The sequence below is a fragment of the Anoplopoma fimbria genome, chromosome 15 (genome assembly GCF_027596085.1).
Source record: "Anoplopoma fimbria isolate UVic2021 breed Golden Eagle Sablefish chromosome 15, Afim_UVic_2022, whole genome shotgun sequence".
Classification (NCBI taxonomy): domain Eukaryota; kingdom Metazoa; phylum Chordata; class Actinopteri; order Perciformes; family Anoplopomatidae; genus Anoplopoma; species Anoplopoma fimbria.
The window spans coordinates 10,463,892-10,484,022 of record NC_072463.1 but is presented as its reverse complement, the minus strand read 5'-3'; the positions used below and the strand labels follow the sequence as shown (position 1 = coordinate 10,484,022).

At 41.2% G+C, this 20,131-nt stretch overlaps 1 protein-coding gene across 3 annotated transcripts in view; it reads right to left on the bottom strand.

The window, feature by feature from the left end:
• Window positions 1-3,679: 3,679 nt before the first annotated feature.
• Window positions 3,680-20,131, bottom strand: part of setd3 (SET domain containing 3, actin histidine methyltransferase) — a 30,005-nt gene continuing 13,553 nt past the window's right edge. For all 3 annotated transcript variants that reach the window (XM_054614188.1, XM_054614190.1, XM_054614189.1), the window contains exons 7-13: window positions 12,905-12,963; window positions 10,231-10,345; window positions 10,061-10,135; window positions 9,003-9,169; window positions 6,635-6,720; window positions 4,810-4,970; window positions 3,680-4,489 (exon numbers count right to left, since the gene is read on the bottom strand). In XM_054614188.1, coding sequence (XP_054470163.1) covers window positions 3,998-4,489; window positions 4,810-4,970; window positions 6,635-6,720; window positions 9,003-9,169; window positions 10,061-10,135; window positions 10,231-10,345; window positions 12,905-12,963 — 1,155 coding nt within the window. In that variant the 3' untranslated portion in view covers window positions 3,680-3,997. The remainder of the gene's footprint in view (window positions 4,490-4,809; window positions 4,971-6,634; window positions 6,721-9,002; window positions 9,170-10,060; window positions 10,136-10,230; window positions 10,346-12,904; window positions 12,964-20,131) is intronic.

Here is a 20,131-nt window from a genome sequence, read left to right as displayed (position 1 = left end):
GAAAATACACTATAAGACTATCTCCTTGTTGGCGAGCACATGGCAGAAAGCAACGTAACAATGCATCTGTCCATCACCCCTTCAATCACCGCTCACTCTCTAAAACCTCTTAAAACGCCGGCGCTCTAACCCCACCCCTCCTCCGCCCAGCATCACCAGCGTGACACCAGTAAACACTTTGGTGCCGTCCCACAATGAGATGGGCCCGACCATTGCTGCTGCCATCGTATATTAATATGGATGGCAGTTTATAATTCATTGGGCAGGATTACTTGGGAGTGCTGGTCCCAGGTCTGCTCCAGCACTGACACAGCGAGTACTAACAATACTGGACATGCCTCGCTCTCTGCTGCCCACCCCAATGCCCATTATTATAATATATTCAAGGATTAAAGGGGTTTTATCCTAGAGAGCCATGAATTATGAATGGAGCATTTCAAAATTTAATTGCCCTGAATTAAATGATTTAAGATAATGTTTCTTTTATAAATTGGTAATAGGGCCAGGGGGCAAAAAGGGGAAAATACATTAAATAAACCTTTTCCCCCGCAACAAAAGCAGAAAGGAGAGGACTAATAGAAGACTGATGACCTCATGTCTGGAGGAGGATATGGCTTGATCGCAAGATCAAAGGTTGAAAAACAACATTAAACACAAGAGGTGAGAAGTGAGATGAAGTTTAATCTCCGACAGCTTCAGGACAATTTCCTTATCAGCTTCAGCTTCACTGTACACTCTGGGTCATTTTAAGCCTACAGAAACCTGGTCAAATGGGTGACATGGTATAGGGTCCGGTTCAGCTTAGAACAATAAACCCAGGACTAGTTCACACACACACACACACACGCACGCACACACGCACACACACAGATGTTTTTAGAAAAGCAGCAAGCAGACTGTGTGTTTCCAAGAAGGTTGTTAAAAGAACATGATTCATAAAAATGTGATGGAAAAAGTGCTCGAGCCACAGAAAGACAAGTGACACATTAAAGGTGATACAAAACAAGAGCATCGTGTTGTACAAAGTGGTCCTACGGATCTGACCCAAGGTAAACAGAACCTTTAGTTTCGGTCATATCAATGCATACCACTAGAAGAGGAAACACTGTGGCAGCGATCATTTATCACCACCATCGAGCCTTCAGAACCTTACGGGTTAACTCGGGAGGGAGCCCAAGTCACATTTCAGGAGGTCGAGTTAAATCACCAGGCCGGAGTCAAGGTTCACTGAGTCACAGTAGATCAGGTACAAAGAGATACACCGCTTTGAGGTTTAGAATTATTCGCTATCGGTGAGACGGTAGCCTGGGTTTAAAGACATTTTAATTCTGGGTTTATTCATTGCAAAGCCATCTTATAATAACCCGCTAAGAATGATTCTTTCAGTCGAACGGGATTCTATTAATGAACAAAAGTAGTGCATGGTTCACTCTGTTCAACCAATTTTAAAGGGTATAGTAGACTAAAACAGTTTAAATTTGAAACAATTATGTCTTTATTTTATGGCTATATCATTTCCTTCTAAGGAACTTGAATAAGAGGAGGAGAGAACCAGAAAAGATTGTGTAAGTTTGGCCTAGGTTACGTACTATTTAAATAAAGCTCAGCTTTACTGAAGATATAGTGAAACAGTTCTACTCTAATGCAGTTGTGCTGTATTCTGTTTGGAAACAGTATTTTGTCAAAGATAATCTTAACTTAAAGGTTCACTGACAAACGTCTTCAGGGGCTTTCAACCACATATTTCTGGCTCAGTTTCCCTAGAGCTGCTTCAGATGTCATCATGTGACCAACAGTAAATATGGCACTTTGAGCACATGATCGCTGGTTGCATATGGCTGGAGAAGGTAACCTCTCTAGTCCCTGGTGTCTGGTGTGAATCTTGGTCTTTCTCCAGGCAATCACTGACTTTCACCCTGATTGGGAAGTGGACTGGGAAGAGGTCAAAGTCCACCATTACCAATAAAGGCCCGCCACAGTCAGCATATTCCGTCCACTCAGAGTCTGCACAGGGACTCCAGTGACACTTTACACTCAACATTATTACTGAGGTTGATTTTTTTTTCATTCCACCTTACCTCTAAATCTGAGAGATATATCGTTCATGGCCTCGGCCAAGTTATAGTTGAGTTTCACACTAAACTGTTACACCAGCCTACATGAACCTAATGTGTTACCAGTACCACTCCTATTGTAATGCCTTTGCTGATCGTTAGATGTGTGAAAACATCCCAGTGCTTCACCCATGGATCAGTTGTAAAATTCTCACTCCTGTTTGGCAGCTGAAAGTTCAGCAGAACACCGAGGCACACTGGACGGCAGCAGAAGGTTTGGACCAGCGTCTGGTTCAGAAGTAGTTAAGCTGACTTCGATGCGTTCAGCACAGGAAGTGAGAGCGTCAGCGCAGTGGACAGAAACCTTTCCATCCTCCCTCTCTACTTCCATCAGTCTTTGTGTTTGGGTGTATAATTTATAGTGTGCCACGCTGGTATGAGGTGTTGCTCTGTGAACGCTGAAGCAGATGCAAAAAGTGCAACAATTCAACTAAATGTGAGTTGACCCGGGTCTTCTCCACTGAAGACTGGAAGCATGTTTCGGGGGCCGCCCTACATACAACCACTTGTTATCACCTTAACCAACTGGAACCGTTTGTTCCAATGAAGGCTCTGCAATGTGGTCAAAAGCTCAGAAAAACTAGTGGGTGGACCTTGACTTGAGATCATTTTGTCAATCCATATCAATCATGTTTTGCCATTGAGCTTCAAACAGTAACATTATGAACAAATCTGTGTCTCTGCACAACTTTAGTAGAGCTAGGCACACAATGGGCGAGTTAATGGACAATTCAGGTTATGATGTTTGAATTTTACTGTTCTTATTCACAACCAAATCAGTGGTTTATGTGAATGGGTTTGACTGGAAGTACCTACAACCACATCTGATAGAAATGATGGCCAAAATGTACTGACTGTCAGGGACTCAGTCAGCAGTGGCTCTTCACGTCAGTGCACAGAGTTATTGTGGCCAGACTTACTTATTAAAACTAACTAAAGAGAGTAGAAACCTTCTGACACTGCTTCCGTATAATGTTGAAACTAACTCTAAATCAAATGGTCTTCTGTGTCACTGCGTCCTCGTGGAGCATATGGGTTTCTCAGTGATCACTGGGTTACTCATCACTCCCTTTGGGTGACATCCACAAGTAATCACTGCAAGGTAAACTGGGTACATTCATAAATATACTTTTTAAAAACACACAGTTAAACGTGATTAGATGTTTCTTGACGAGGGCTGCAACTAAGTTATGACGGAAAATGTACAATTTGATGGTAAAAAATAACATTTTCATTAGGAATGCACAAGCCCATCTTCCATTATGGCCAAACCATTACAGTTACCATACATTTAAAACAAGTATTCTCATAGACTGATCATTTTTTGTTTAGCTTGAAATGATTTCATCCAGAAAAAAGGGGGTAGAGGGCAGTGATGGTCTTAACTCAGTAGCACAGCCCACAATGCACTGGGGAATATTCGATTGTCAACTCAAAGCAGACTGAACATAAATGGAGACAAACTGCAGTAATAAACCAACCAATTCACAAGATAAGAGACATTTTGGCTTTGAGGAGATAACATTGCCTAACTCCATGTTTTTCCCCTCACCTAACAATCAGAGCCCCCCCCCCCCATCACTTTCTTCCGATCCTGTAGGCTTCCAGCTGATTCAATGTAAAGTTTCAAATGTAAAAAAAAAAAGAAAAGAAGCTAATTTTAGGCAAAAGCGGTTCAGCACAGAAGGCTGAAGGACACACTGGCAGCATTTTAAAATGTGTTCTGAAGCGGAAAAACCAAGAAAAGCCACGCTGGATGAACGTAAGATCAGAACAGTTCTGTGACTTCAAATTCCATTTTTATCAGCTTTTCTATTTCTGAGTCATTTAACAGACACAAAAATAAATAAATAGCATGAGCTGTGGCATTAAGTGAAATCAATTTATTCACTGTTCTCTTTGGGATCATCTTCAGTTCGACTGGCACTTAGGTTGGCCACTTCCCTTTGGCCGCTCTGGGTTGAACTTCCAATCGAGTCCAAAGTTGAATAAACATCTTTTCTGATCTTCTCCCGAGTCTCCTCCTGCACAGGCTCTCCATTAGCCTCCATATCCATACCAAACACATCCTTCTCCCCATTGAGGAGGTGACTGTGTTCCTCCACCTGCATCTCCTGGCCTTCTTCAACCTCCTCAAGCTTGCGTAGAATGATAGGAAGCTTTGCATCTGCGTCAGTGTTCTCCAGCAAAGCAATATCGCTTTCCTCGTACCGAGGCAGGGGAGCGCCATCCTCCAGCTTCTTCTCAAAATGCAGACGTTTGGCACGCCCGCTGGCTGACGCCTTCTCTAGGATCTGCTTCTCAGCCAGCCGAAGCTGGATCGCCACGCGAGAATGGAGAGATAGGTCAGGTTTCTCAAGCATGGAGCAGTCCTCCTAGAAGAGACCGGGCCAGTTTTAATAAAGTCAAGGAAATGGGAAGAAAGAGGGGGATGAGCAATGGTCACAACAAAGTAAAGAATACGAAATTCAACCACACATATTCAATTAGCGCTTGTCAGATCTTCAAAACACTTCAGCATTGGGGTAGCTGTATCCTACCACTTTTGTGACTTTCTGGAATCTTCATTCCAACAATTATGCGTTCGATTGTGGCCATCAAACCTTTGTATGATCCAGTTAGTTTGAACCATACTGAACCCTTGACACCCTGCCTATGGCAACTTTAAACCTCACTTAAACTCCAGCCGACTGACCTGTGAGGTGGTCTTGTAGGTCTTGAGAAGAAGAGCGGCTCGGGTCTCAAGGAAAGTCCACAACTTGATCTCATTCTCCCAGCTGACAGGGAACTCGCTGTTGCCCAGAGTAAAGATCTTATTGACCGCACCATCTCCCAGCAGGTAGTCCTTCAGTTCCTCTGAAAGCAAAATAAATGGTAGCATTCTTCAAAAACAAAAACAAAAAAAACACACCTGCAAGTTATGAAAGACCTGTACTGGAGGTGAGCAACATTGACTCTAAAGAGGTTATAGGTTCACAAAATCTGAACCTGCAGAAAGGCAGCTTATTTCTTCTTCCCTTTTATAAATATGTAACATTGTAGAGGCAAACTTTTTGCTGTCAGAGTAGAGGTCTTCATGGGTCCAAAGCTTTGGAATAGACCAAAGAAAAACATATAGTTTCACTTGTTTTTAAAACAGCCCCGATCAGAAATGGTCCTGATGATGGTCAGAATCTGGCCTATCAACAAAAAGCGATGGATGGAAAGACAAGTAGTCCTCAGATTCAATGCTCATACACTTTTCAAAGAGATACTAGCTACTAGTTTCATCCGCTTCCATACCTTTTTTAGTGAAGTAATGCTACACACATCTGTATTGTCTCTTGGGAAAGTAACGGATGACTGGTTCCATTTACGGCTGGAGCTAAAGCAACAATTCTATAATTGGTAAAAATGAAATATTTAGCCGTTTTTTGTTTAATGTGCTCTCTTTAGAGTAACTACAGGGAACTTCTAATTGGTTATGAGACAGTCTATTTAATACTGATGCCTCTATATGACCTACATAAGTAAACAAAACATTAGCTATTTCTATATAGTTATTCTTAAGCATGTCACCCGGTCTGATTCCTATAACATCAGACTAAACCGTTTACGATACGCAGACCAGAGAAGTCAATGGTTACATTTCAAAGGCAAAGTTCAAGCAGGACGAGATTGATTTTTTTGATCATTTTTGAAAAAGTTCTGGCTGAACTGGATTGGCAAAGAGAAGAAGGAAAAGAAGCTAGAAGGGCCAGTGATTGTGCACAGACTGGGTTGGTCTTTCAACAGGTGGAGAGAATAAATGTAAGCTTGGCTTTGTTACACGGTCAGGTGAAAGAGGGGAACTACATCTCCCTGCTTGTGAGCGCACACTATTCCATCAAGTCACATCTGTTAAGAAATGTCAACACACACTCAAGCAAGAGATGATACCTCCCCACCCCACACACACACACACACACACACACACACACACACACACACACACACACACACACACACACCACACACACACACACACACACACACACACACACACACACACACACACAAACAAAGACGAGCATTTTCAAAAATTTACATGCTGCAAAAATATTGAATAATATATCAAGCGGGTCCTGAAGATGAGCCCCGTGACAGAGGAGGATGTGGCCTCGTTGGGGATTTTTGACACCGCTGCCATTCTGCATACATGACGATGAATATTGTAAATCCCCCGGTGGATTGCTCCCTCCACACATCTGGTGGCCTGCCTTAATCAGTTAACCAGCCCAGGAATGGACAGGCCTTGCTCTTTCCCTCCCTTTACCTTCCACATCCACCTCCACCTCCTCTCCGCCTCTTTTCCTCCGTTGACGTGAGCAGGAAGCAGTAGCTCGACAACAGTCTAGGAGGAGCATCAGAAACTGTGGTGCTGTTTGTTTTAGAGTGTGCTTCCATGTTTGTGGCTTTGAGTTTCCATGGGGAATGTCCTGCTGCTGTTTTTTTCAGTGTCTGTGTGTGTGAGTGTTTGCTAGTATCTGTCAGCGTCTTACCTTCTGTCATGCAGAAGACTCTGAGGAAGGCTAGGAGCTGGGCTGAAATGGGGGGTTCATTACAGTGCAGAGCAAAGATACAGGACCTGGAAACAAAACATACAACCAACATTTTAACAATTAATCAATATACACATCCAAGAATCAAAAAGACAATATGTGAATTGTTTACCTATAACACATGTAGGATAACTTATAAGGGACTAATTAAATAGCAAAAAAGCTGAATGTTATAAACGTTTTGAACTGGGAGAAGCAAAAAAAATGCAGCGAGAACTTAAGGGAATAGTTCAACATTTTGTGAAATGGGCTTACTCGCTTTCTTTCTGAGCGTTAGATGGATATTAATCTCATGACTGTATTCAGTACAGAGCTGGAGTCAGGGCGTGGTTAGCCTAGCTTAGCTTAGCTTAACGACAAAGCTGAGGAGCTACAAAGGCCTCCTCCAGTCAGTGGCTGGAAAACGAACTCTAGCAACAACACGAGGGTGTGGACTGGAATGAAGGGAAGAAAACTCAGCTGTTTCTGCTTCTTCAACTGGTTTACTTCACAGCTCTTAGCCGTCTCCTCCACCTCACCTCCATCACTCACCCAAACTTCCACACAACCCCACTGCCCCCATTGCATCCGCCTTTACCCCCCTTTGAACAAACAGATATATCTCGAGTGTTGATATGTATATTTAATGTGTATTTACTGTTCTTGTGTAATGCCTGGACCACCCGGTGCTGGAACACAATGATTTCCCAATTTGGTTGTACTAAAGTACATCTATTTATCCAAAACCTGTGCTCATCGACTGATTCAGGCAATCTGAGTGCTGAGCGGATGAATTACCTGCCAACAAGAAACAGTGCCACAATGTAACTCCCATTTAAATCACAAGCCGATTTTGAAATATTTCTGTTCATGTACAGGTTAAACTAACAAGACAACAGGCCACATGTTCATTAGTGAGCATTAGAGCTGTCGGCATGCCAACCTTTTCACTTTTAACAGAGAAGGACAAAAAAAAAAAATACTATAAAAATATATAAAATACTATACAATAACAACTGTATAGTTGTAGATATTCCCTAAGCCAAATCCAGCCTTTGTGGTTTGATTATTTTGTTTGTTTAATTTGGGGTACAGGGATCTTTAAAACAAATACAAAAGAAGAAGAAGAAACAACAAATCTGAAATCTGAAGCTTTTACACAAAATAATATTCTGCACAACAACGAGTCTAAAATGCACCAATGAGGACACACCTCTGCCTGGACATCCACCTTTTAGATCAAATCAAACTCTTGTCTTTCTTGTGTCTCTAAACTTAATACTAATGTTATTGTTTTGGAATAGTCCTCAGGATTGTGACAGTCAGCAGAGTTACAGAAAATATATGGAACAATTGTGATTCAGGTCTCAGTAAAATCCATTCCCCTTCATAACAGCACACAGAGGACAATAGGTTCTCCATATTTTCAGCAAAGTGATCGATGTGGCGATCGGTAACACACTAACGCCTTAAAGCCGCCTCCCCACTCCTATGAACTGATCTATGTGTCCACTGCTCCAGAGATAGAGCAGCCAGCTCAGGAACGTGAACCCTCTGTAGAAAATGCTGTTCTCTAATGTACAGTATTTGTGGACTTAACAGGAAGAGTAAATTACAAATTTGAAAATGAATAGTCAGATATGCTTACTTAATTCCACTTATCAAACAGAAATGAAGTAGGAGTAAAAGAGGGATTTCCACGTTGTAAAAAGAGTGTGACGACGGCAGCCGCTCAACATCTCAGCGAGGCCCGACACTAAATCAGTTGCGGTTTCCTTTGAAAATGATCTATGAGCATATCTGTCAGTTTAATAGAGCGTCGCGGCAACAACAGGGATTGTTTCATTTAATTTCCACTGTTGAGATTTAGACTGTCATCAATAAGAGATTAAAAGGCGTCTGATTAAAATTGCAGAGCAGAGAATGCTGCATACAATTAAGGGGCTAATGATAAAATGATTAAGCTTCTTGGTGATTAAAGTGTTGGGGCGGATGGCAAATTGATACTTGGTGGGGTGGGGGAGAAAAAGAAAAGAAACCTGCTGCAACATTTTTATTTTGTGCTTCAATTACGCCAAAGGGGGCCTACTGTTGATCTACTGTTGGGAAAAAAAAGAAAAAAGAAAGAGTGCATCCCGGCAGTGTGGAGTTAAGTCTTGAACCTGAAGCTCTCCTTGACCCACATTAACAGCTTTAGAGTAAAACGCTTCTGGCTGAGTTTGCAGATTCATTCCCTTCTGAGCGCAGACGCTGTATTTGCAGTAGAGAGGAAAGAGAAGGACTGTTAGTCGTGGACAGCCTCGTGACAAAAGGAGGAGTTGGAACTTACGCTGGGATGCCGGCTCGTGCCAGCACTTCGGCCTTCATGGCGTAGAGGCGTTCGCTCTTACTGACGCCCAGCTTGATCTTCACTCTGTCGTGGGCATTGTCTTGGAAGAAGAAGCCGTTGTGGATGACAAACTCGGCATTGGATCGTGTGCCATAGAAGATGTAAATCTACAGGAAGAGTACATTATCAGCATCAGCAACATTATCATCACGTCTCTTGATGTTTTCTTTAAGAGCTATTAATACACAGCATTTTAACCCTTTGAACCATAGACTGCCTCCGCTCATCTTTCGCTTCATTTAAGCATGCTGTGTATTGTTACGTTCATAATTTATTTGGAAAATGTCATCAATAAGCATGTCAGTAGCACTTAACATGCTGTAAGACTAGCTCATTCATACAATTGAAGGCTCCTTGTCAAAATATGTATAAGTAAAAAAAAAAATGTGATGGATTTTGTCATCTTACTATTTTTTATAGTTTATTTCTATATAAGACAAACATTATTTGCGTTTTTTTCATCAGCGTTCCCATGATGCTTTAGTTGAGGTACACTGGTGGGTTTTCTGAAAAGGTTGCTGCAGCAGACACAGTGTATGTGAATCTGTACAATAAGACCAACATTGTAAAACAAAGCAATCAAGAGGAGGGAGAAGAGCAGATGGGAGGGAGCTCCTCCTCTGGTCCACCAGCAAAAGCAGGATCACCTCACCGTCTAGCTGAATCTGCATAACATTGGTGTGTGTGGGGTGGAGAGAGGGAGCGTGAGTGTGACGGTGAGTATGAAATTAGCAACAATGGTATCGCTGTGAATGTTCTATTGTGTGTACAGTTTCGGCTGTTTGTCTGTGAATAAATGCTACAACTCCTCATAATCTAAGCTTGTGTGGTGTGTTTGCTTGCCACCTGCTGATTATAGTGTAGGGGAACCCTGAGGTCAGCAACAACTTCTAAAATGATCATTTTCACCTCTGTCTCTCCTTCTCTTACTTTGCTGCCAACATCAATAGCAGTTGAGACAATAAAGACCTAAGTGGGAGTAGTAAAAGTATCTTGACCTGTTCATTCTCCTTGTAGTCCTGCAGCGCCACACATTCACAGCGATCATCCTCCAGGTTGTAGCCGGTGGTGATCTGCATATCAGCAATCATAACACATTTCGTTGTGATGTTAATGAAAACAACCATAGTGTATGCGAGCACATGTGAGTGTTGGATAAAGACTTTACCAGTCCATTTGTGTGGTTACACATGTCCCAGAGGGGGATCAGGGCCAGAGTGATCCTGCTGCCGTCTTCAGTTGGGATCTGGTTCTGGCGGGTCATCACGGAGGACACCGCCCACCTGTCACATAAAATCAACCAATCCCCGCTTGTTACCTTTACTCCACCGACACCCCAACCTGTCTCACAGAAATACATGAAATGACCTTGTCCCGCATTACATTGTGATGGCATGTCACGGGGTAAAATGACGTGTTGACACCAAAGAAACAATACCAATGCAAAGTCAATTAGGGTTCTTTTCATGGTGGACACATACATTAAATGCATCCAATTTACTAGGCAACGCTCAGAGCTGGTGATGTAGTATGAAGAGTGAGAAAGACGACTTACAGTATGGAGGGCAGGATGGGTCAAAATAACTCAAGACTTTCAACAAACAGACGTTTGTTTGTGTCTCAAAGATTTGTTGAGTCATTTTTAAGTAACGTTTGTGACGCGTTTGTGATATTGATGAGCTCAAATTATATAAAAAGATAAACCCACTCAGCCACAGCCTGTTCACCCTGCTGTCATCTGGCAAGACATACAGAAGTATCAGATGACGTAGCACCGCATTATATAGATTTGTTTTTTGATTTTCTTGTGTAGCCAAATGAGACGACAAACTGCATTTCGTTGAGCGGCCCTATTATACTCTGTTGATAAATAACCTAGTAGCCTTGAAGCTAACTATGTTACTTAATCTAACGTAGAATTGTTTCCGTGGTGCCAACATGGAATTTGACACATTAAGTGCCGCCACAACGTAATTCACTTTTAACAGGTTGTAGTCATTTCACATATTTCTGTGAGAACACATTGGACATCCTGGACAATAGCAGGTCTTGCTTCATTATGGACAAGGAAGTTCATCGACTCTAACATCGGCATTGCTGAGAGAGAGAGAGAATCCTTGCATCAGATGAGGAAGAAGAGAGAAGGAAGGAGGATGGAGGGGTGAGAAGTAGAGTGGAGGGCGAACAGAGCAGAAGGAGGAGGAAAAGAAGAGGGAGGAGGATGGAGAGAGAAGATAGTGTGGAGGAGAGATTTAGGGGATAATTCATCAGCAGCCCACTCTCACTCCTCCTTTCCAATGCAAGAATTAAGCTTAATGGAGAATTTGTACTACTGCTTGGGTGATGTGTTTTGTATTTTTTGCCATTCTCTCCATCAGTTATGGTAACGTTGCATTCACAAGGTAGCTGGTGAGTCACTTCTGGCATCTTAACAAAGTAACAGTAAGCTGATTATTCAAACTATTCACAACCACAATTCTGAATTCCATCCATCCATTTTCCGTAACCTTCTTATCCAGTTAAGGGTCACGGGGGGCTGGAGCCGATCTCAGCTGTCAATGGGTGAAGGCAGGGTTCACCCTGGACAGGTCTCCAGTCTGTCGCAGGGCTGACATATAGAGACAACAACCACTCACACTCACATCCACACCTACGGGCAATTTAGAGTCTTCAATGCACCTAAGCTGCATGTCTTTGGACTGTGGGAGGAAGCCGGAGAACCCGGAGAGAACCCACGCTGACACGGGGAGAACATGCAAACTCCACACAGAAGGTTGTCCAGCCCGGGAATTGAACCCGGGCCCCTCTTGCTGTGAGGCGACATAGCTAACCACTACACCACCGTGCAGCCTACAATTCTGAATTGAATCACAAAATATACAGTACATAATCTATCATTTTCGGGTTCCTCTGTACCATGTCGACCGGACACAAAAGGTGAAACGGTGCTGCGATTGATTAGTACAACTGACAGCGTGCTGCATGCACACGCTACAGTCATCTAGAATTCATCCTCAATGAAGACAAGTATAGAAGCTCATTTAAAAGCTCAGAGGGAAGACAAATGCAGTCTTTGCAAAATGAAGGTGAAGTATTGAGGGAACTCTACAAACATGAGGGCGAAGTGAAGCACCACACTCCACATTATTACATTAGAAAACTTCCAGCAAACTCTGACACAGAGTATTCCATTTGCAGGTTTGTGGATGACGATGGGTTTCCCTGCTAGCAGAGCCTGCAGTAACTCCCCATATACCAACTGCTGTTCCTACTAAATACCAGAGACATCCAGCCAGCAGTTCGAATCACAAAAGTAGCTTTCGTTTCATTAATCTCGTACAGGGAGAAGTCCTGTTTCCAAATTGTTGTAGTTAACTTTGCAAATATATATGGAATACTCCCAGTCTTATTTCTTGGTTTTGCCCTTAATTGTTAGGTCCAACAATGACCTTCATCAAGGCTGCTGTAATTCGTTGTCAATGTGATCTATTTTGTATAGTGCCTGAAGATAGTTGGCCCATCTGATTTTTCGTTTTTGTCATTGAGTGCAATGTTACTATTACCAAAAGGACTGATAACCAAACCTATATCCTAGTGCACCTACCAATATAAGACTAAAGGTATGATCAACCAGAATTATTCTTAGGAACATATTCTTAGAGAAAGGACACACAAACATGTTAAAGATGATGTGCCAATCTACAAACAGGCCCATTATCATTCCACACACACACACACACACACACACACACACACACACACACACACACACACACACACACACACACACACACACACACACACACACACACACACACACACACACACACACACACACTGACCTGTAGTCATCAAATGTGAAGCTGTCCTTCAGGGGCAGTTTGCTGGCGGCGGGATGAGTCTGGGGATAGAGGGAAGAAGGTGGACGAGAGGAAGGAGGGAGGGAGAAGGTAAAAATACAAATCAGAATGAGGAATATCATTATGCAGGTATGCTGGAGGGGGCTGCCTGACAGGGATGCCTAACAAGGACTGGGAGTAGGGGGCCACCACTGGGGTGCACATGTGTGTGTGTGTGTGTTTGTGTGTGTGTGGTGCAGTGCGACACTCGGCCCCTCACATACATCACTGTCAACTTAATTTGTTGTGGCCAGCAGCCGTCATAAATCTGCCTCATCAATCCGGGTCTTAAACTGTGTGTGTGTGTGTGTGTGTGTGTGTGTGTGTGTGTGTGTGTGTGTGTGTGTGTGTGTGTGTGTGTGTGTGTGTGTGTGTCTCTATGCAACCAGTTTCTCCATTTAAAGCCACAGCCAGCACCCACCAGAGCCATTAGCAAACTGTCCTGAGCTTAAGCAGGGGAGAGAGGGAGGGAGGGGAGAGGAGCATAATGAAGAAAAGGAGGAGAGTGCAGGAACTGAAAAGGAAGGAGGGGTGAAGGAGTGAGAACCAAGTAAAGAAAGACAACATAGAAGAAAGAAAGGAAAGCAGAGTAAGGACGAGTAGAGGAGGGGGAAATGAAAGGAAGGGAAATACTTCTCACACTGGGATTTTGATATATTGAAATCCTGTTGGTCAATTGGGCCCTTACATCACTGTACAGCTGATTTTGCTTGTTTTAGGCCCTTTGACTACAAAGTCTGTTTTCTTTACAATGTTGTAGACCACTTTCCAACCAAACAAAACTTTTTTCAAATAAAGGAATAGTTTGACGTTATGGGATATATGCTTTTTGCTTTTCTTGCTGAGAGTTAGATGTAGGATAGGGAAAAATGTCAAATTAATTTGATAAATTAGATTTTTGTTGTAGCAAGATCTGTAAAATGTCTATATTGTGAAAATCAAGTTATTACAAATACTATGTACAAAAAGGTTTCATTTAATACAAATAAATGAGATGCAAAGAGATTGTTTCCACTTTCATGTCAACGTGTTAGGTACAGTAACTCCCCATATACCAACTGCTGTTCTTATAAATACCAGAGACATCCAGTTTATTTGTTCTGTAATCACAAAAGTAGTAAAAAAGATCATTAATCTGATTTTAGGGAGAAGTCCTGTTTCCAAATTGTTGTAGTTAACTTTGCAAATATATATGGAATATGAACAAGTCTTATTTAAATTGGTTTTGCCCTTAATTGTTAGGTCCAATTAATGACCTTCATCATGGCTGAGTATTGTGTCAATGTGATCTATTTTGATTATAGTGCCTGAAGATATTGGCCCATCTGATTTTCGTTTTTGTCATTGAGTGCAATGTTACTATTACCAATTTTGACATAAATAACCAACTGTCAAAAACGGACAGCTTAAAATAATAAATTGTATAAACAAGCAACTAAAACAATATCCAATTCATAAGCTGATAATGAACGTTTTATGTTTTCATTTTGTTCCACTGGCCATAACTTGGCAAAAAAAGCTCATCAAAAGCCCCAAGTGTGATTGAAATGTCCCACAAGAGAGCTTGAAACAGAGCTTAGGCATCCCTACTGTATCTGCTCTCTACACAAGTTGTGAAGGCCCCTGCAAGTTAAGCAAGAGGCCTGCCTTCCCCTTGTATTAAAGCGGGTGTCAATGTTTATAATTTTGATGAGGGGATGAAGCAGAAGTAACCTCCTGGTAACAAAAAGAGAAACAAACACAACAAGAGTGAATTGACAGAAATGAGGTGAACTCCTCTCTGATGTCAGAAAATAACAGTAATGTTATATTGGTGTAGCTTGCAGTGCATACCATCCGTCTATCTGGTTAACCTGGCTGAGCAGTGCATCTTTGTCTGACTGTGTGTTACTTGCTTGCCAGCCACTTCCAGGGCTGTGACTTTGCCTGACAAAAGTGAGCATGAACTAGCAGTTTGACCGGGCCTGATGAAGCTGATAGAACCAACAATAGTATAATTAATAACTGTATTGAAGCAGTGTACTACAGTAGGGTGTTAGGTGTGACTGTGTGTCAATGGCAAATGGTTTACAGGACCTACAGGTCAGGTCTGAGAGCTGGACCAGCTCTGTGCTGCACCCTCACACCCCCGTCATCGGGGGGGGGGAGTGTATAATCAGTGCGTTTAAGTGATGTTTAACATAGCGTCTCAATTTTTTTTTTCCTAAATTGGGATTGTTAAAGTTACAGGCTTTGACAATCCCTGGTCAAGGTGGGAAAATCACTTATTTCAAGAACCCCTGACAGACAAAATATCTCCCCACCCCTTTACAAAACAAAGTAAATAAGAAATAAAGGTAATTGCCACGATATAGCAAAAAAAAGAAGAAGCCAGGTTCAGTATTCTCTGGGAGATAACTATAGCAATACAATTAAAGATCTGAAATACTGATAATAATGATATATATATTCATTATTTTACTTAAATGGTCTCAAAAAGCCCCCCCTGCTTCCCATAAAGTAATGAACTGTAGATTGGGAAGTGCTTAAATGCAAGAGGCTCATCTCTTTGTTCGGGGGAATGTCAGCAGTGGTAGTGCCTGTCTCTATACATCAGCATATATCAGTCTGTGTGGCTGATCATACCTCCAACACACAGGACAGACAGGGGGAGGCGAGGACCGGGGGGAGAAAAAGAGAGCGAGAGGGGTTTTTGAGGAAGGTACATTCAGGTCAATTCAATTCAAAGCCAATGTGACAAGCTAATTTTCCAGCCCGGTCATCTGAGGAGGGGGGGGGGGGGGGGCAGCGTTAGGGGCTACACGAGAGAGAGAGTGAGTGTGTGAGTGTGTGTGTGTGTGTGTGTGTGTGTGTGTGTGTGTGTGTGTGTGTGAGGATCATTATTAAATACAGCACTCTACCATCCAAACCTCACAGCTTAACACACTGGGCACTGTTGCTGCGGTGACTAGACGTCCACATTTGATAACAGTGTTTCTCATACATTGATATATTTGTGCAGGCCTGCAACAATACCAACACTGACCGCCACATATCCATTTTCTTTCGATTGTGTTTCACTGTTGAGCTGCTCACAGTGCATTGGTGTCTCTCACACAGACACAGAGACAACGCACCAGCCCGTGAACAGCCCCTCCTCTCCGTGCACACTCCGAATCAAAACGTGAACGTGCACGGGAGGAAGGATTGTTGTTGGCTTTTCTCCACAAAGAAGACAGCTGGCCAAATTCCTGAATATATTCAATAAAGAGTTCAAAAGTGGTTAATATCATGAAAACCGATGCATTCAAATGAACTCTGTCAACCTCCGTAATCCAAAGCTTCATCAAGTTAATAGCAAGTAGGTGTAGGAATCACCAGAGGCCCCATAATACCATAGCACCATCATACTTAAGTCAAGATACGATTTTATTGCGATTTAAAACTTAAGATATGCTGAGTATTGCAATAATATATATTGCGATAAAATGCAAGGTTGAATTTGTATTTGCAATGTTAATAGTTTATATACTAAAAGATTGATACTTGGCGTCTGTGTATAAATACAATATTGCCAAATGCACAGCTCTCATATGGCAAAAGACATGCTTCTTTATATAATTTTTGTATACAGATTATTTTTGTATTTTCAATAAATATATACACAAATATATATAATTTTATTAGAAATTCAGCTCCTTGTTGCTCAAATCGTTAAATCTAACTCTTAAGAGAAAACAATGCAGAGGATTTATTTTGGATAAGAAGGTCTTTGTTCTCTTTTGGACCTTGTATCTACATGACAAAAAGCAAAACGTCCATACTCCGTTCTACTGTAACACAAATAATCAGACATTAAATATGAAAGATTTATTGCATTTAGGACACAGATAGCGGCTTGTTCTTTTCAGTCAACGCAAATTAAGTATAATAAAAAACTAAAAATCACTATAACCAAAATACAAATTTCAAATCTCTAATATTCTGTTATATATTCGTTTTGTCATACTCTGTGCCCATGTATCAATGACATAACAAAAAACAAGTGATTGGTCCCAGTTTATCACAAAGCTATAAAGATAACATATTGCATTGCTGGTACTAGTAAATAACTAGAGTATAATAAAAGGTATTAAGTGCATACCATATTTCATTCTTCCTTATGGATGCTAGTCATGTAAATTTCTACATAGGCTAGTTCAAATTTACCTTCTAAATTATCCACATGACAATCTACTTAGCGAGAAGTCTCTTTGCATCACTATGGGGTTAGCACACAGTCAAAGTCACGAAACCCACACTGCCTTGTTGTAACCACTTGGTTTCATTAACGTGCCTCTTTTCTCAGTTGCAACACCAGAACTAGAGAAAGTTAAAAAACGTTTATATCAAAAGTTGATATCAAAACAAAGAGTTTCAGTATGTGCAACATTCAGGTTAAATGTGAATGACAGACACCCAACAACCACTGTAGACTTTTTAGCAGAATAAAATGTATGCTTTAGCGGAGTACTATAGATTGCATGTTATATAACGTGTATTTGTCCTTCTAACATCACCTTATTAATAATTTAAAGAAAATGTATCGATGGCTTGTTTCTTGCTATGGGTCTCCACGGCATCCAGAGAATCAACATCCATCACATGGACCGCATCACACCATTAAAACAAAGAGTACCGGGTCAGTAACTAAGCACTGGGACTCTTCTTCTACCTCACTGCCATGAAGTCATGTAGAATACAACACTGCCACCCAGTGGAGTCCACTGAAATTACAACGTAATCAAAAGATAATCATTTATCTTAAAAAAACAATCAAACCCACCATCTATTATAGATATTCTATTCAATGTACAGATATCATGCCTGTTATCTTAACGTGCAAACCATTCATTCTCTAATTAAAACAAACGCCTGACAAATAGATTGAATTCTTTGAAAACTATTTCTTTCAGTGCTTCTTTGATATGAGAGGATTCCAGAAAGAAGGACTGTAATGACTGCTGATCAAACCTTGGCTGTCATTTTACCATGTTTCAGCTTAATAATGGGACATTAGCATATTTTCAAAAAACTATCCCATTTTGTGTTGCTTGGGCCTGATAACCAATATTCAAATCATATATCATAATCATTGACTTCATGTCTTATTCCATTTGTTGGCAGATGACTGGACTGAAAGTCTTTGAATGAAGATTTCAAAATTTCACAAACGTACTCAAAATGAAAGAGGTTACAGCTGCCCTTTATATGTAAATGTGTGTTTTTTGGCACACATTTACATGGACAGTAATTGACTGTCCCATAGTTAAATAACTACATTCCATCAGCAGTCCCTGCAGGCTAATCCACAAGATATGGAATCAAATGTTAGAATTCAGACAGTGGTACAGAAAATAAACACTGCACCACACATAACTAAAAGCGCGTTCAAATTAAAACATTAAATCAATTAAATTACTATAATTACTATGTCATCAGCAAATTGTGATTAGAACATGTTTATATGCCAGCTAAATTCAAAAGGAGGACCATGCTCCTCTCTTCACTAATGGCAATTGATCAGACCATGTTAGTTCAACTCTGCCTGCGCTTCCTCTTTAGATTTAAGGTTTTGCTCACTTCCTCAAACTAATCCACTGCTATTTTAAATATATTATTCTGGCACAGTGTCTCCCCCTGCTGGCCATGGCAGAGTATTTCAGACTGAACTAGTGTAATGAGGGCGAAACCAAAGTGCTCAGACAGCATCAGGAAATGTTATCCAGACAGGACGGGGGATTGCCAACCATACATACCAACCATACACTGTATATGATAGGTCACAACAGGTGTAAACAATGAACATAATAAGTCTGGAATCCATTTAGCTGCTTCAGTTCCAGGGTCCTGGTAATGTTCATGCTGGCTCACTGTCACACTGAACAGAACAGAGCCACTCATAATGATGTCCTGTGATGACAAGTCCAAATGCCTGCTGGGAAAAAGGCCTGTAAGAGAAAAACGGGAGGACACCCCAAAGTAACCTGTATCTTTCTGTGGACACTTATGTGACTGGTTGTGACTCAACAGCATTTAGCAAATCGACTGTAGTATTATGGGGTACCTCTACTAATCAACTTTATAGAAAGACTTCTGCTGCACTGAAATCGTTATATCAATATTTAACTTCCTCTACAAGTCCAACAGATTGTGTTCAGTTAGCTAGCTCATCAGAAGATTCATCTCCACTTTCCTTATCTTGAATGTAACGATATCCTGGTTCACTAAGCTTACATCATTGTTTATTCAACTTTCCAGTTTAATGCATTTCCAATCTTTTGTTGCAGACATAACTTTTTGGGGGAGTAAAACTGTTGAAACAACAAAAGTGTAACAACAACAACAACAAAAACAACAACTGAAGTTGTCACTATTGTTTTCAGGTAGTAAAACTGCTAAATGCGATGGTGATTTTGAGTTTGCCGTAGGTTTGGTGAGTGGTAGCAGGCTGCCATAATGAGCTATGCTGGCTTTGTAATAATGAAGACATGCTCACATCTGAGTCCCTCTTCGTTTGAATTGAATATAATTAATCACATCTTCAACCTTGACGTGATGTGTCGTTGGAGGCAAGGAAGACCGACAGAGTGCTATTTAACTTTGGTAGCTGTGGGATTCAATGACTTTTAAAAGACATCCTGGTTCTCTTTGCTTGTATTGCAAACTAGTTACACTTCTAGAGTTCAGATCAGGAATGTCCCATCAGAAAATCTCACCTAAACAGGTGCAACAATACAGGGTCTGATACAGGGTCTGAGAGAAATCAAGAAATTAGGCAGAAAAGTAAAGAAGTGAAAATACCTGTATGGATGGGTAACAATGGCTGTGTAGTCCATATGAAGTGTTGTTTTAGCTGTCACTAGTCGAGGTGGAAACAAGTCTTAACTACCTTAGGTACTGCTGTGCCACTTAACTCTTAAACCAGTAAAACCCAAGCAAAGCCTCACATTTCATAATGTCATCTCAGATATCTCAGCGTAGTTACTCCAACCATCAGATACCCCATCACTGGGGTAATAGTCTCCAACAAGGAAAACACTGATAACCTCTACCTCAAAGCTATACTTGTGTACAGTAATATACCTTTGTCACAACTTATATATTTACATGTCAACAGGTGTAATAAATTATATTAATAATGGCTTCCTT